This window comes from Chelonoidis abingdonii, chromosome 21, assembly GCF_003597395.2.
Source record: "Chelonoidis abingdonii isolate Lonesome George chromosome 21, CheloAbing_2.0, whole genome shotgun sequence".
Taxonomy (NCBI): domain Eukaryota; kingdom Metazoa; phylum Chordata; order Testudines; family Testudinidae; genus Chelonoidis; species Chelonoidis abingdonii.
In genome coordinates this window covers 8803485-8820171 of record NC_133789.1, presented here as the reverse complement: position 1 = coordinate 8820171, position 16687 = coordinate 8803485, and the positions used below count along the sequence as shown (strand labels likewise).

The following is a 16687-nucleotide window of genomic DNA, read 5'->3' as shown; positions in this document are numbered from 1 at the left end:
TGCAGTTACAGACAGCAGGCCTGCACTGAGAATGTAAGTGTGTGTGTTTCGTTTCAGAGAAGCTGCCAGATCTAACCACAAATATTTAAAGTGGTCAGGCAGGAATGGACTCCCTAAACCCTGAACTCCATGATTTTGTGTTAGTTTAAAAACTGTGCACTTCTCTAATAGAGCTGTTTTTGGGTGCCACAAATCTTGTGTGTTTTTTCGTGCAGTGTGTGTAGAATAGAAGCCTTTATAAGGGGCTTCTCTGCAGCTGGGAGCCAAGTTACATTTGCCCAGTGCCAAAGTACTATAATTTCCATGGATTGGTTTCTTGGTAATATGCAGAAAATGTTATTGTGGGCTGCCTTTTTTAACAAGGACTATTTCTAAATAGCTGAATGTTGTAGATCTAGTAGCAAGAGGCTGAGGAAGCAGACTGAAGTTAGGAATTATTAAAACAAAACCTCTATATCTTAAAGGGTATCTAGTGGTGGTGAAATCTGATGGATTGACAGTGTTGGAGACCAGTATCATAGGTTTGAGTAAGCACAAGCAGTGCACTCTGGAACTTCCCAAGCAACATATCTCTACCCTCATCTGAAGGGATTGCCTCTGGGGGTAGGACAGGAGCTGAGTGGCCTATTCAGTGCTCTCCCTTGAAGGCTGACAGCAGGGTTGCCAATTAGTGCTAATAGTTGTGGTTGTTGTGATGTGGACTTCCCTCCACTAGGAGCTACACTGCCTTGCTTCATGTAGCAGCAGGAAGCTGGAGCAGCCATCAGATTTGTATTAGAGTAACTCTCAGAACATGCTGTCCAGACACACAAGAATCCTTGCACCTAGGAGCAAACCATCTAAACAAAGGGTAGGGGAAAGGGGTTCATATAAGCCAAGTGCTAAGGGCCTGGCTTTAGCTCTGTTTATTTATGGAGGAGGACCCTAGTGCGTTTGGGGCAGTGGTTCTCAATCTGCGGCCTGTAGGCCACTTGTGGCCCATCAGCACAGAGCTGATCAGCTGACATCCTCAGGGCCAGACAGGTAGTATTGGATGCAGCCCACAATGGTAAATAGGTTGAGAACCACTGGTCTTGGGAAACAAAGGAGTGTGGAGAGTGATGAATGGAAGGAAAGTGAATAGAAAAGCTAGAGAGGAGTCTGGTGGGAGGCGTTGCAAGGCCCAGAAGCAGATGTAAGTGGAGAGGCAGGGGCAAACATACGGCCTGGCCCATGTGGAATGGAGAGGGCAGGCTGCTGGGGATCCAGCATCCCTGATGGATTCTCCATGGACTGGTTGGGTAGAGAGAAGGGCTAGTTAATTTGTACTCTTGTCAGTTGAGCTCTCCAGTTCATTCCCCACCACAGATATGTCTTTAACCCTTCTTGTACTGAATGACTCCTGTGTCTGGGAAACGCATTTTCCTGATGTGTCCTAACATTGCATTCAAATGGGTTGATGATCTGTTGACACATGAATGTCCTGAGAGTGTCAGTGAAGGGGTTAAATGTTTTAAGGTAGCTGAGAGAGCTGTTCTTTAGGCCTTCACTTCACAGGCGCAGTTGCTTAGTGTTGATGTAAATAGGGCTAGAGTTCTGATGTAGCACAGAGCTTCATAACACTAATCCTTCCACTGGATAGAGGAAAAATAGTCCTCTAATGTAGTGTTGTCGGGATATATGACTTGCTGAGTACTTGACAACTTTCAACAGCAAGAACATTCCAACAAAATAAACAGTTATAAGAGTCAGTACTGAAGTTGCCTATTACTTTGCTGCCTGAAACCTTTCAAGTTCCTATTCAAAGCAAGTGAAACAGTAATAAATACTCAACAAGGAAAGCTTGCAGTCCTTGGAAGCATGACTATGCCACAGGGTCATGCACTGTCCCCCACAAATAGCCACACCATTCATGGTTTTGGATTGCTTCTGGCTGTTTACCTAGTTTTTGGTTTTAAAATTTCTTTTCCCCCTCAGTCTCAGTTGAAATGGCTAAATGGTGTAACTAGGATCTCAGTATGGCAAGAGGGTTATATTTAGGGAAAACTAAGCAGATTATCAGTGTTTCAGGAATGGCTGTATTTTGATGAATACCCGTTGTGATGGGGCATCTGCCCCTCACTGGCAGAATAGGCGTTAAAAGCAGCCCTTGGGAGGCTGTGCTGGAGGCAGCCGATTAGAAAGGGGCTGAGAGGAGTAGCCAATCATGGACATCAGGTTCATATAAGAAGGGCTGCAAGGAAGAGCAAAGTTCAGTAATTGACTAGAGCTCAAGAGGAGAAAACTAGGCTCCTAGCAGGAAGAAGGCACACCATACCCCAGGTGCTGGTGTGACTTGTCATTTGTGTAGGTTACTGACAGGCAAAAACGAGTTTGGTACTGGCCTCTTAATGTCCATGTTGATAGAGTAGTCCAAAGGCATGTTACCTATAGGTACACAAGGAAAGTGGTGGTGGTGCTCCTTTTAAATATTTCTTATTTATATTGACTCTTGGGAGATTTGAGATGGTGTTTTCAATGCATGGAGTATGAGTCTGTCATATCTTTTACAGTATTTTGTTTGGAACATAGGAGTATAAAACTTCCCATGCCAGTTCAGAGGTAACTGAACAAAATCGCACCATGTACCTGGCCAGTTGTGTAATATTTGACATTGTGAAATGAGGGATGTCCTTCCTGTGTGGTTGGCCACCTTTAAGCTTTGAAGTATCAGGCTTGTTTAGCACAAGTTCTTTCTATGCAGCTCCCAGCACAATCCTGATCCATGATGAGGGCTCCTAGGCACTACAACAATACTAATAATAATGGTCAACATTGTCCAGTCTCAGTTAAATCTAGCTATATTCATTGACAAAAACTTTGAGTATTGCGAGTATTTGAATAGCAGCAGCAGACTGCACAGCAGTTGCTGGTGCTGCAATTCAAGATTTTGGGACTTGGATGCTCAAGGATCGCCAAAGCAGGGTGAACACTGCAAAGCAATTTCTGTGAATCTGGGTTTTTCACTTGAATCAAGTGTGCTTGTGCCCTTCTCTGTTAGAGGCAAGAAGACACTTCTAGGTAACAAGTTTACTTGTGGGAATGTTTGTGGAAATGGCTAATTTTAAGCAAATATTGGAAAATATTATCAGGAAGTAGGTCTTAAATTCATAAACTTGAGTATTTGCACCAGACACTGAGTCATTTCACTTTTAGCCAAAATCTTGGCCTCCAGCAGGACTTGAACTTGTGACCTTCAGAACCAAATGTGAGTCTCTACTTCTTGAGCTAAGGAGATAACTCATTTAGCTGGCAGCTTTAGTAGACTCATCCTCTTACGTGGAACCAGCCTGTAGAGGGAGATACTTCACCAGTGTAAGTTACATATTTATCTAATCAGGGAACAGAAACATGCTGTGTCCTGTCAAACAGTTCTAACTTGTAATATGTACTCTGAATGAACTGCTTGCAAGCGAGCTGTGAGCCAAGAATCCCTTGCAAAAACACTTACTTGAATTTAACTAACACATTTGAGAAAATCACTCTCTGTTAAGGATAATTTGTGACAGAAAAGTGCAACATTTGAATGAATTAATGTTTTGGAATCGTTCACTCGGTTCTGACCATATCAGTTAGCCAGTGAATCTTTTCTGCTTGGACAATCAGCGACTGTCTCTTTTGCCCTCCAGAATTATTCCATTTGTCCGACCTGTGCGATATGAAGATGTACAGCAGAAAGTGAAAACAGCCTTTGGCCAACCACTGGATCTCCACTACATGAACAATGAGGTACAGACACTTTCCAGGCAGCGTGAAAAGTACACGGGGGCTTCTCTAGAGACTCAGTTTGAATTTAAAGTCCCAAATTTCATCTGAAATTAGCAGTTACTGCGTAAATTAGCTCTGGGGGAGAAATGGCACTATTAGCAAAAATCACACTAATTTCTAACTGTTTGCTTTGGGAGCATTAACATCTTACTTTCTTTTTGCAGTTATCTATTCCCTTGAAAAATCAAGATGACCTGGATAAAGCAGTAGATATCTTGGACCGAAGCTCAAATGTGAAAAGCCTTAGAATATTACTGCTGTCCCAGGACAGAAACCATGTAGGTAACCAATTTTGTGACACTGCAACTAAGTGAATGCTTGAGATTTTTCACCTTGAGATCCTTATGTCCCCTAGTTAAAGAGCCTTGCACTGCAGTGGTACTCCAGTAAGAGAAGCAATATAAAGTAGTAAGACTGCTATGCTCCACATTCAAATAACTTCTTTACTTGGACTTTACTAGTAAGTATTGGCTTAATTTTCTTCCTGGTTCAGCAGACTTTTAAGAGTTAAAATTAGTATAAATAGCACCTCAGAAGCATGCCCCGTTAAACTAGACCAGGTGATCTTAGTGGATTTGGTTCATAGAGAGTTGATTTTGATTAGATAGCACATACTGTGTGAATTTTATAACTTAATATTTGTTTGGCTGGGTTTTTGACAGTATTTTGATTAGAGTAGGCAGTGTCCCTATAACAACAAGGTGGGGCACTTGCTAGTAGAGTATTTGGAGGAAACCAAGTACAACATATGGGACACTTTGCCTGTGTGCCCAGAGAGCAGAAGGCCCTGCCCTTGTAAACTCCTTAAAAGTCAGAACTTGATTTTACCTTGCCATTCCAGAAAGCAAGCCTTATTTTTGAAGGTATAATATTAGCACTTCTTGGGGGAGTGGATGCCTCATGATGTTGCCTAATGAGCTACAGAGCCTTTCAGCTTGTAGGTCACTAGTTTGAATCCAACCTAATTCATCAGGAAGCTGCTCCCATCTGATGGGTGTTCACTTCTGCCTGTATTAGATGAGCTTGAAGGATCTCAATTCCAGCTCCCACATCAGAAACTTGCTGTGCTTTGCACTGAGACACCATGAAAATCGGTGTTCCATCAGGAGAGTTTTCCCCCAAAGCGCTATGTGTTGGGGCTAAGCCATACTGACAGGACGGAGGCTTGTGCTGCTTGCTGCTATAGGAAAACAGTGGATACAGTCAGTCAACAGCGCTAGTGAATTATATCCATCAGCATTAGATCCTCGCAACTTTTTTAAAGCTAAAGTTTATGGTTAAATGCAAATAGCTAATAACGTGCAGAGACTGGTACATGGAGCTGCACAAAAAGTTACTCTAAATATAGCTACTATCAAATCCTGAAAGTTCATTTCTGTTAAATTCTGTAGGACTTCTCCATAAGGATGAGTGCTCAGCACACCTGTAATTCTTGGAGAGGTCAGATTTAAGGACTTAAAGGTACTTCAGCATCTCTCAAACATCACGGTCCACATTAAATAAAAATACAGTAACCTTCAGATATGGTTTAACATCACCACTGTGCGATCAGGAAATATCCTGTAAAAGAGAGCCTTACGTTTTTGGTATTGGAGAAGAAACAATCATGTTTTTACTGCCCTCCGTTAACTTGAATGTTTTCAGGCTACTACTAGGTGTAAGAGATTATCCAAACTTTACACAAGCCACCAGTGACCACCTGCAGTAAAGAATGAATTCTCCTCCCCTCACCAGCCATTAGTCAGGCTATGATGATGTCCTCTTAGTTGTTTTTTCCTCTTCTGCTGGAAGCAGATTGTTGCACAGCAAGGGCTTCAGCAAGTGCCACTGCTTCCCCTCTCCTCTGACTTCCTCTTCAGCTCCAAGCTGCTTGACAAGAGAGCCCTGCATGTGATAAAGCAAAAGCCCATGTGCCTGAAGGAGGCTTCTTGGATGCATGATCTCATCTGAGCGAGGCAGCGGGAAGCATTTTTTCCTGAAGTACAGGATGCAGATTTTGTTTTGGTTGGGCTCTTTTTTTTTTTTTTTTGGATGGAAAGGTGCTGCAGTGACTTTGGCACAAATGTGTGTAAAACTAACCTAGTTTTACTGCACTAGCTGTGACTTTACTGGTGAGAGACTGAGTTTACTACAGTACTTGTATTCGTTTAATATTGTGCCTCTTGCCAGGGCAGCTATGCACCTTATCCTTTTAAAAATAAACTCTGCCTTTGATCCTTTCTACCAGTACAGATGCTGATGGCAGGAACTGCTATAGCCTATCACCTGAGCTTGTAGAGAAGATTTAGTGGGGCTAGATCCTCATTGGATTTTGATGTAACACCGTTGACCTCAGTGGATTTACAAAATAGAATAGCTGAGGATCTGGTCCATAGAAAAAAATCTCAAAAAATTGAGAGATAAAGAGAACTTGAGACACCGTAACAGCTACCCCCACTCCAATCCCTGGCTCAAAAGTGTTGTGCCTTGGTAGAAAAAAATGAACTTAACTAGTCTTTCATTGTACCCTGCTGTTCACCAAGCTCTGGCTTTGGTCTGCCACCAGGGAATCCAGCCCTACAGGCGAGGGCTCTCAACAGAAAATGTCCTGCAGAGTGGTTAGGCCAGTCTTACTAAATCTCAGCTGCTGTTGCAGCTATCGGTGGGAAGGTAGTGTCTGAGAGAATTTGACTTGTATCTTGCCAGCGATTAGTGATTTGCGGTCTCTGGTCCACTGCAGGGAGGGGCAGGGTGAAGAGGAGAGCTGTTGGGTGTTTAAATAAAAGGTATCTACCCAATTTGTTGTAAACATCTGTCTTAAAAAGTCCTGTGGTAGGCTGAAGGACTAGATCCTTATCTACAGGGTTAGATGAACAATATCCCAAACCTTCATTAAAATACAGAGCCTCCTTTTGTCACTGGAAGAATTAGTATTGGTAATTTATCTCTAGTTGCCTAGGCGTCTTTATGAAGCAGTCAGAGGACAGTGGATTACAGCATCAGCGTTAGCTTAACTGCAACCACAACTAGCATCTGTTTACTGCTTTAGCCTCCCTTCCATAGAAAACACCTTCACAAGATCTGAGAGAACTGGCTTTGTCTGTATCTAACTACAGTCAGGTGTGTTGATGGCATTCTTAGTAGGGCTATTTGTTCCTGTTGAAGATTCATTGATGCCCTTCTGCCCCCAAAGACAGTGCTCTCCATGTTCCTTTAATAGCTGGGTAGATACGTGGTGGGATTGGCCTAACTCTGCTCCCAATGAAATAATGTTTTACTATTATTTCAATGGGAGCAGAGTTAGGCCAACACTGAGTGCTTTTGGAAATCCTATTCATGGTGTCGAGCAGGGCTCTGTATCACCTCAGTTCTCATGCATATGTCCTTCAGACCCTGTGAGGCTCTGTTCAGCTGCACCACCTTAGGATCTGAAAAAAAGATTTGGGAGTAAGCTTAGTTCCCACTTTTTCTTTTTTTTTCACCTTAAAATCAAGCCATTACTTTTTAATATTTTGCATGCTGTGTATAGTAATATAAGGTGCAGTGGTTAGGTAGTTAAGGCACTTGACTACAATTGTGAAGGTCGTGGGTTCCGGTGTCACACTGACCTCCCCTTCACCCAGCTGCAAAATGCGTATGGGATCTGTTGAGTTAGATTAGTCAAAGGTGGTCAGATGTGATGTCGGTCTCATCACCCTTTGTGTACCATTGGCTGTGAAACAGACATGCCTTAACCCTGTCAGCCCAATAAGCCATTGACTCAGGGACTTTGATTTTGTATAGTAATATTGTCAGATTTTTATATACCAGTTACACACTGCAACATTCATAGTCTTCTAATGTAAAATGAAGCACTCAAAAGGTTGCCTTTGAAAATGTAATTCAGCTCCCTTGTGCATATGCAGTACGAAACTGTCTTTAATTACATGATCACATACTGTTTTTTCCCTGCTTCATTCAGAGGTTAGAAGGTTGTTCATAGGACCCCTTCCTCATTTGTTGCAGAATTTGGAAGGTTTATATGAGGCAGGGGATTGCAGGAAGAGAAAGAATGATCTCAGGTTTAAGAAAGTTGAATGTTACCTTGGAGAACTGGATTCAATCCCTGCCTCTCCAGAAAAATTCCTATATGATGCTAAGCAAGGCATTTTAACCCAGCTTCTCCTAGGTGGTCATTTTCTGGTTGCCCAACTTCGGACCTTGGGATCTAATCACCAGAAGTACTGATCATACTTAGCTGCAGCCAAAGGCAATAGACATGTAAATTACTATGTAATGCTAAATACTCTGAAAAATCAGGTCCTAAGTGTCTCAAAATGAGCACCCAAAATTAGCGAACAATTTTTACCTTAATTTTTCTGTGCCTTGGTTTCCCATTTCTAAAACATGAATAATCCTCTAACTTCACGTCGGTGATGTGAAAATAAGATATTTTTGAAGCACTCAGATACTATAGTGATAAGCACCATAGAAAAGACCACAAGGAAATTAAAATACTGCCCTCAGAGCATCATCTGAATAATGTGCTATAATAAGGCTTGGAGTGACACCACTGAACAGTGAGGTTAAAACAAAATATTGAATAGTTACTCCATCTATTCCTTGACTCACTTAGAGATCCTGAGGAAATATGATCATGTAATTAAAGACTATCGTAGTTCATATGTGCAGGGGCGGTGGATTAAGGTTGTCCAGGCAATCTTAATTCTGAGATTTCCTAATTTGTATGTTTGACTGTGTAATTTTAATGTAGATTGTGTGCAATTTCCTAGCTTATTAAAAAACAGAAAAAACAAATTTCATCATGTGGAATCACATTGACACCCATGTGACTTGTGAGCAGGATTGGAACCTTTAAATCCATAACTCGATCTCTGGCACTTGAGTTGATGGTTTAAACTTATAACAGTAGTAGGTTGTCATCCTCTGTAGTTACTAGAGGAGGACAAAACATAGTTTAAGGGATCTCCACGTCATCCAGTCTCACCTGTATATCACAGCCCACTAAACCCCACCCAGCCACCCCCACACAAAGCTCATCAACCAGAACTAGATCAACATACACTTTGCCAGTGGGTTTCAGACACCTGATGACACCGAAGGAATGGTGAGCCTTGGGTTCCATTCCAGATTGTGAAGAGGAATGTTCTCTAGTGGTCAGAACCTTCTCAACCTGTTTCGTCCTGTAATCGGGAACCTTGCCCTGCTGCTGCCTATATTGTTCCTGCTCTCTGCATGAAAAGGACTTCAGTCTTCAGGGCTGTCATTCATGCACCTTCTTGTTAGCAGTAAAATTCATATTTTGAAAAATGAGTCCAGGCTGCTCAATTTCTGCTTTCTCTCCTCTCCCAACAGACTAGTTCTTCACCACATTCGGGGCTGCCAAAACAAGTCAGGATCAAAACTTCCCAATCCATGGGGGATGTGAACACAGCCTACCAGCCACCAGAGCCCAGAAGTAGGCTCCTGTCTGTCAGTGAGTATTTCTCACCACTTCTCAACGATCTTTGTATTCTTAGCCATGTGTATCCATTAGGCATTAATGTTCATGCTGTCAGAGGAGACAGTTCTGAGAAATCTATTGACTGATTGTAGGAATATTCCCAGGACAAAAATATCAGAGGGGTAGCCATGTTAGTCTGGATCTGTAAAAGCAGCAAAGAGTCCTGTGTGTCACCTTATAGACTAACAGACGTATTGGAGCATGAGTTTTCGTGGGTGTATATTCCCACGAAAACTCATGCTCCAATACGTCTGTTAGTCTGTAAGGTGCCATAGGACTCTTTGCTGCTCCTAGGGCAAAATAATTCCTTATCAAAAGCCCTTTATACGTTTGTGATAGAATAGTAAGGAATATTGATATAATCTTTTGAGCAGCTAAAGAGTTACTAAGTGAGATGTCCCAGAAATTCATTGAGATTAGAGGTTTGGAAAGGCCATATTTAGTCCATTAAACTTTTTTTATTTAGACTGGCATTTAAGTCCACAAAACTACAAATGAATTAAATCGTGGGTTCTGGGATCCATCAGCCGCCTTGATTAAAGCTTTACTAGGAATATAGAAGTTGCTATAGCAGATCAGACCAGAGTCCTGCATATTCTGATATCTCTGATAGTGGCTAGTATCAGATGATCAAACAAAGGGTGAATATAGTAGGTAGCTGGGGTAAAATCAGAGTAAATAAATGTACCTTCCTTTCATTTCTCGAGCTATTCACTGCTGCTATTCTAATTAATTCATGTTCCAGCTGAAAGATCGTTTCAGGGCTGCTGACTGTAGCAGACATGCACTTTTCAGTAATGACTTCCAAAGCAGCTGTGTTTCATTCAGCAGTAGGGCAGCCACAACAAGGCACTGAAGGTCACTTCCATAATGAAACCCTAATTCTTGTGAGCTGCTGAGTATCAACTCCAATTCATTTCATTTGAAGTTCTGGGTGCTGAGTACTTCCCAGGAAGCTCTTGCTGTGCCAGGTCCTTAGCTGCACACACATTCATTAAGGCAAGTTATAGTGCACTATTTAATTTGTTGACCTAAAGCTACCATGAATGCATACATTTATCCTTGACCCCTTCTTGCAGTGGCTTTGACTAGTTTGAGCTGCTTATCTGTAACGTTCCCTTGCATAATTGTAAAGTATTTTTGAGATCTGTGGGTGAGAAGTGCTAAGAGCTGTTACTGTTAAAGGCTGTAAACTTTTAATGTGAAAAAGGAAAAAACAGACTCTGAGATACCCCTTGAAAGCTGTTTGGACAGAAATGCCATCCGCAAATGTGACTTATAAATAAGCTTCTTTTGTGTGTGAAATCTTGATATGTAATTATAAAATCATAAAAATGTAGGGCTAGAAGCAACCTTGAGGTCATTTTAGTCCCTCACACAGTACTGAGGCAGGACCAAGTATACCTTTCAGGGGTTCTTGCAACAAATTTTTTTGGTGGCCTCAAAGTGCAGCCACCAACTCTTACTGGTGGCCGGTATGACAATTTTTCTGAAAAACTGTTTTTCCTAAAGCTAATTAATATGCACATATATCTGTCCAAATCATTGTAATTTATTTATGATAGGGTTTTTCTGCAGACTCAATAACAGGGTACAGTTGTCTCTATTCTTTACTGGACCTAAACAGAATAGAAACATAAATAAGGTGTTTTGCATGTTCTTGTCTTTTTGTCGTTGTTCCTTTTGCTTTTTTGTTAGTTTTTTACTAGAATTGCTAGCTAGTAAGTCTGTCTGTGAAAAGTGATATTAACAAACATACAAATCACTTTTCACAGATCCAAACTACTTAGCTAGCTGGGAGGCAGTGCAAAGTGATATCAACAAACACACAAATGTCACTTTTTACAGCAGACTTACTCAGCCCTGGCAAGCCATGGGACAGATTAGGTGGCAGGCAGGCACCTCATTTGTAGCCCCAAAAATAAACCTTGAGAAACCTCCATTCCTGTCACTGATATGGTTGTACTCTAGCCTATAGAAGGTGGCTGCTCTTTCTCCCCTCCACCCCCGTTTTAATTTGGGATGAGGAATGTAACCCAGTTTCCTGGAGGATTTCAAGCTCTGCTTTTATGCCAGAAGTAGATGGGAGGCTAATACAGAGCAGTATTCTGTTGTGATGGTTTAGATGTGCAGAATACACCTGTGTGGATACCCATCATATAAAGCAGGCACTCTGCCTGCTATGCAGTTGAGGTTTCTGAAGTAAGGATAAGTTTTTTATAAAAACAAAAAACAAAACTGAAAATGGTACGGGCTGTCTGGCAGCACTTGTGTTTTTTTCCACTCATTTCCCTTGATATACATTGATTTAGAACCAACTTCCTTTTCCTGCCCAGTGACGGTGACCTTTCCACCATAGCGGCTGGCCTGAAGCCAGTGGAACTTGGGCTCCCTTCATCAAGCCATGGCATTGTATCAGAAAAAGTGAAAGTGTGCTGTCCTGACTCTGCCCAGCTATACTGCATGCTCTCCTGTTTATCTTATGTCTGATTGGTTGCCAGTGTCATGTGACTCCAGAGGCTTTCTTAGAAAATCAGACAGTAATTTTTTTAAAAAGCAGATGTAAATTGTTTCACGTGTTTGGGAGCCCAATGCATTCCAAGTTATCTTAGTGTGCACGTTGCCCTGATCTCAGTTTACTTATCACAAGTGTAATAAACTGGAAGTGGGTGGCGGGGCAGATTAGTAATAGCTGTATGAAATATTGGTATTAGGAAAGCACTTGCCAATTTTCATGTGCCTGTTGTAGCAGCTGGGCCTACTGCATAGGTTAGAGACAGCATCATATAAGCACACAAGTCTGGGAGTCGTATCTTCCCAGTTCTGCTGCTGACTCACTCTGCCACCTTGGGTAAGTCCCCTTGGTCCTGATCTTTTTTTCTCAAGGTCCTGAGCACTCACACCTTGGGTCAGGCGGAGCTGTAAGTGCTTAGCCTAGCCCTTCTGGTAATCAGGCTCTTACCTTAGCTTTGCCTGTCCCTTCCCCTGCCCCGTGAAGTGTCAGTATCCTTATCCCTTTATGAAGCACTCTGAGAAGCACAGAAAGAAGAATGCTGGGGATTAGGCTACCCTCAGTAAACAGCGTACGCTCTGCGCCCACACACAGACACTCCAGTCAAGCAGATGCTTGACCAGAAACCTCTTACAGTAAGTACCACAGTGCCCTAAGTTCAAGTAAAATGTGATGTGCTCTTAATCTTTCCCTAGAAATCGTTCTCCTGTCCTCTAGTATTTGACTCATTCAGGTTGGTTGAGACTGAAGCATTAATATGTGCAGTGCAGTCTTCAAGCTATTTATGCAGTACCAATCTCACGTGGCAAGGAAGAGATTGCTGGGTGTGCTTACTAATGCAACCGAGCACTGCTGCAGGTCTCCCATATTGTATATTTAATGAAACACTAAATGTTGGAATGGCTAACGCATGTGATGCTAGTTAGGTGTCGGTGATGCTGCTGCTCAAACTAGATGGTGCTGTGTTTTGCATGTAGTAATTAATGGCTGTCCTGACAGGAGCATTTTGTGTAGGCAGAAGCTGATCAGGCAGCAAGGGGATAATGCTTCTATTATGTGGTCAGGATAGCAAGGAGGCCCTCTGCCTTTGAGTGCTCATCACTTTCCTTCCAGCACTGAGATATTGGAGGCAGCACCTGGAGTGTCATGAGGTCTGTTTCAAAAAGAAGAGGGCAGGATAATAGCTGTGATCTGTTGGGGTTCAGGGGCTTCACAGGTGACACTTGTGTGGTATTTTAAACAGCAGTCCTTTTGTTTGTTGAATGCATTGCTAGCAAGTGAATAAGTCATTGTAGTGAGTAGCACCTATGAGCTAAGTCTCTGCACATACCCGTTATGATAGCTCCAGAGTTGCTCTCACCATCGTGAATGTTTGAGAGCTCCAGAATTCAGGCTGTTCTTGAATTCTGTTTCATTAAGCATCTAGGTAATAAACCTCCCTCTGTGTCTGTGGTCCAGGTTCTCAGAACACAGGCCGAAGTTCACCTCCCCCTGGCTATGTTCCAGAGAGGCAACAACGAATTGCTCGCCAGGGGTCTTACACCAGCATAAACAGCGAAGGCGAGTTCATCCCAGAGACCAGTGAACAGTGTGTGAGTATAAACGTGTGGGTGGTGGGGAATAAATCCAGTAAGCACCAACACTGCTGGCAGTCTTCCCTGTGCCTGCCTTCATCCTAGAATATTCACCAGCAAACAGCTGCTGCTTGCTTGTTCAGTTAAACTATGCACCTATAAATGTCGTGTATGTACCACTCCAGTGCAGCCCTTGAAACCCTCTGCTATACTGCTAGGAGCAATCCCTAGGCATAATCAGTGCAGGCTCGCCACCCATCAGTGAGCTCCTCCAGGTGTACCCTTGACGCACATGCCTAGGGTCACACCCCCTGGCTCTGTGATCTTTTCCTGTCTGAGCAGAGGCTGCAGAGACTCAAACACACCAGGAAGCAGGACCACAGTGCATTTTGTGAGTGGAGAGGTGAGGTCAGGGAATGGAATCTCTGCTGCTGCTGGAGTCAAATGGGGCCCACAGATGGGAGCTGGGAGGTGACACTCACATTGGCAAGGCTGGGGGCGTGGAACAGCTCTATACATTGTGAAGGCCGACTGTTCTCCAATATGATGTATATTTCCTTCCTTAAATATATAAACACAGACTGTATGACTCTAACCGTATCGTGCATGTCAGGGCTCTCCATTATCTAAAATAACATGGTGACTCCAAACTGCTGCAACCATAATCCCAGCAAGTCCTCCACCGGGGGGGAAGATGAGGTGTACTTTCTAAATAGTTCCCCTTCCTTTCTGGACTTACCCCAGTCACTCACTCTGGCAATGGTGACCACTGCATCCTTCTCTGCAGCATCTTATGTGATAACATCAACTCAGCTTACTACTGCAGTTTTATTACCTTGTTTTACAGATGTTGGACCCTCTAAGCAGTGCTGAAAATTCCGTATCAGGAAGTTGTCAGTCCTTGGACAGATCAGCAGACAGGTACAGACCGACTGATAAGAGGTCTTATGTGATCAAATTATGATGAGGTTGTGTAAAGGTCAGTTTATTTTGCACTTTAAATCATTTTACTTAGAGACAATAGGATCATAGTCCTACATAATTTCCCAATATACTTCCTAGAGAGAATTAACTGCATTTTAAGATTATGGTTTTGCCAGAAAATAAAATGAATCAAGTGGGGCTTAAATGCCTTGTTTGTTTAAAATACAGCCTTTCAATGTATGCAGATTGTGGGGTTAGACTGTCGGAGAACATCTGGCTACAGGGTACTGAAATTTGACGAGATACTACTTGAAAAAACCCCCCACAAATTGTGATGTTACAGGACATATCATTACACTAGATCTGTGGGGTTTATACAATGATGTAGCATTTATTCCAAAGGGAAATGAGGGATTTCATTCCCTCCTCCTGGAGGAGTTCAGCTTCCTCCCCTCTCTGCATGTTGCTAAATTCTGCCTTGCTGGCAATAGGGGGCTTGGCTGCTCCCTGCTGGGATTGGCCAGGATCTAGGAAGGCTAAGAAAGAAATCTTATTAGGGAATCTGAAAGGTGGGTCAGCCTCACTCCTTCTAAACCAATTTAGGAGAAATGGATGAGAGAAGCCTGGTTTTGCAGCCAAGACTATATTTGTGTAACCACCCACCTTAACCTCTTGGGAGACCTTGACAAAGGTTTCCGCCACTGCTGCCAACGAAGGGACTATTCTTCAGCATGGTCACAGAATGCCATGTGTTGGGGAGGAGCAGGAGAGAGAGACTCAAAAGATGCTGTTAACCATGTTCATATTGTGGCAAGGTGGCTGCTTTTGGTCTCATAGAGAGAGAAGTGTATGTTGACCTGTATAGTAAGGGAAACTGTCAAACCAGTAACAGACTTTCTGTCCCAGAGAGCAAACAGTCTAGGCGCACAAGCTGGACCAGCAGGGGAGATTGAACCTAGCTAACGGGTTTAGCCAGGTTTTAACTTGTAACTTTCATAGCATAAAAGCAGGAAATAAATTACTGCCGCATCAGTCATGTTGCTGTGTAGCATCTTGGCTTTCTGTTGCTTCTGGGGCAGAGGTTTTGAGACCTGCACTTACCCATCTGGAGCTGAATTAACTTGCAGTGTTGACTGCTGTAAATATCGGTCTGAAATGGCTTGTGATCTTTTTTTCAAATAGCCCTTCTTTTCGGAAATCACGGATGTCCAGAGCGCAAAGCTACCCTGACAACAGACAGGAATTCTCAGGTATATCAGCACCTCATATAACAAGCATCCGTTATAGATATCAATACAGGTTCTGACTTTAGTGTAGCTAATTTATGTGCAGATATTAGTCTCTGTCCTTACATTTTCTGTTTTTTTGGTGATTATCCCTCCTTGTTTGCTGGATACATCTAGAGAACTTTTCAATGAAAAGCTGTGAATTTACTGCCTTTTCCTATGAAGCCTGCTGATAGCAGAATGTGCCGCCTTTAGAACTTGTTTACATTGCATAAGGAGTCTCGTTCTCTGCTCCTTCTTGCCTGTTACCAGATCGTGAGAATCAAATCTATGACAAAGCAGGGAAAGGAGGGACGTACCCTCGGCGCTACCATGTCTCCATGCAACACAAAGATTACAGTGACGGTGAGTATGTTGCAGCCCTTCATCTCTTGGGCTGAAATTGGAGGGGAAGGAGGCAGCAGCTCCAAAGGTGAGCCAGCACATTTGGGTGGCTGTGGGAAACTTAACAACTAGGGCACAAATGTAACTTCTCTATTTGGAGAGCCTCTCCACACACAGCTTTCTTGTGTGCACAACTGGTGCCATGCGTGGTGGTAGTAGCTCAAGATGCATGCTGTCATGTGTGATACCAGGTTTCCCTACTGATGCAGGCTTGCCATCCTTTGCTCCCTCTCTGCCCTCCCTCTGTGAGGGCATCTCTGCTGAACAGTGCCTTCCCTGGGATGATGAATAAGCACCTTGGCCACAGGCTGGAGACTGTAACATAAAGAGGCTTCTTCCTTGGGGGTCCCCTCTTCTATTTTTATCCTGCGTGGATCTTTGGCACCAGCTATACCTCATCCGGCTCACTTTAAAGAGTCTTTAAAGCTTCCTTTTAGTAAGACACTGATGGATTTAAAGAAATAAGTCTGTTAGATGACCTGCTGGCTGCTTGGGTAATCGTAGAGATTAAGTTAGTCTTAGCCTGCATACCCTAGTTAACTACCCCTTGTGCTGTGTTATGTTTGTAAGCCTGAGGTGTTATCTGGCAAGCCAGTCTCTCAATCCTCTTACTGCAGCCTGTGTGCCCATTAGCGTGCCTCAGAGCTTGCATGACAGCTTGCCCACTAAGGTTCCTCAAACTTTGCTTTAATTTAAGAGTAAGTTCCTGTTTGGAGCTTGGTGAGGCTGCAGAGGAGGT

General features: G+C 43.0%; 1 protein-coding gene across 1 annotated transcript in view; it reads left to right on the top strand.

The window, feature by feature from the left end:
* Positions 1-16687, top strand: part of MAP3K3 (mitogen-activated protein kinase kinase kinase 3) — a 51412-nt gene that overhangs the window by 17889 nt on the left and 16836 nt on the right. The window contains exons 5-11 of the mRNA XM_032805464.2: positions 3648-3747; positions 3951-4064; positions 9121-9241; positions 13239-13372; positions 14202-14275; positions 15461-15528; positions 15817-15909. Coding sequence (XP_032661355.1) covers positions 3648-3747; positions 3951-4064; positions 9121-9241; positions 13239-13372; positions 14202-14275; positions 15461-15528; positions 15817-15909 — 704 coding nt within the window. The remainder of the gene's footprint in view (positions 1-3647; positions 3748-3950; positions 4065-9120; positions 9242-13238; positions 13373-14201; positions 14276-15460; positions 15529-15816; positions 15910-16687) is intronic.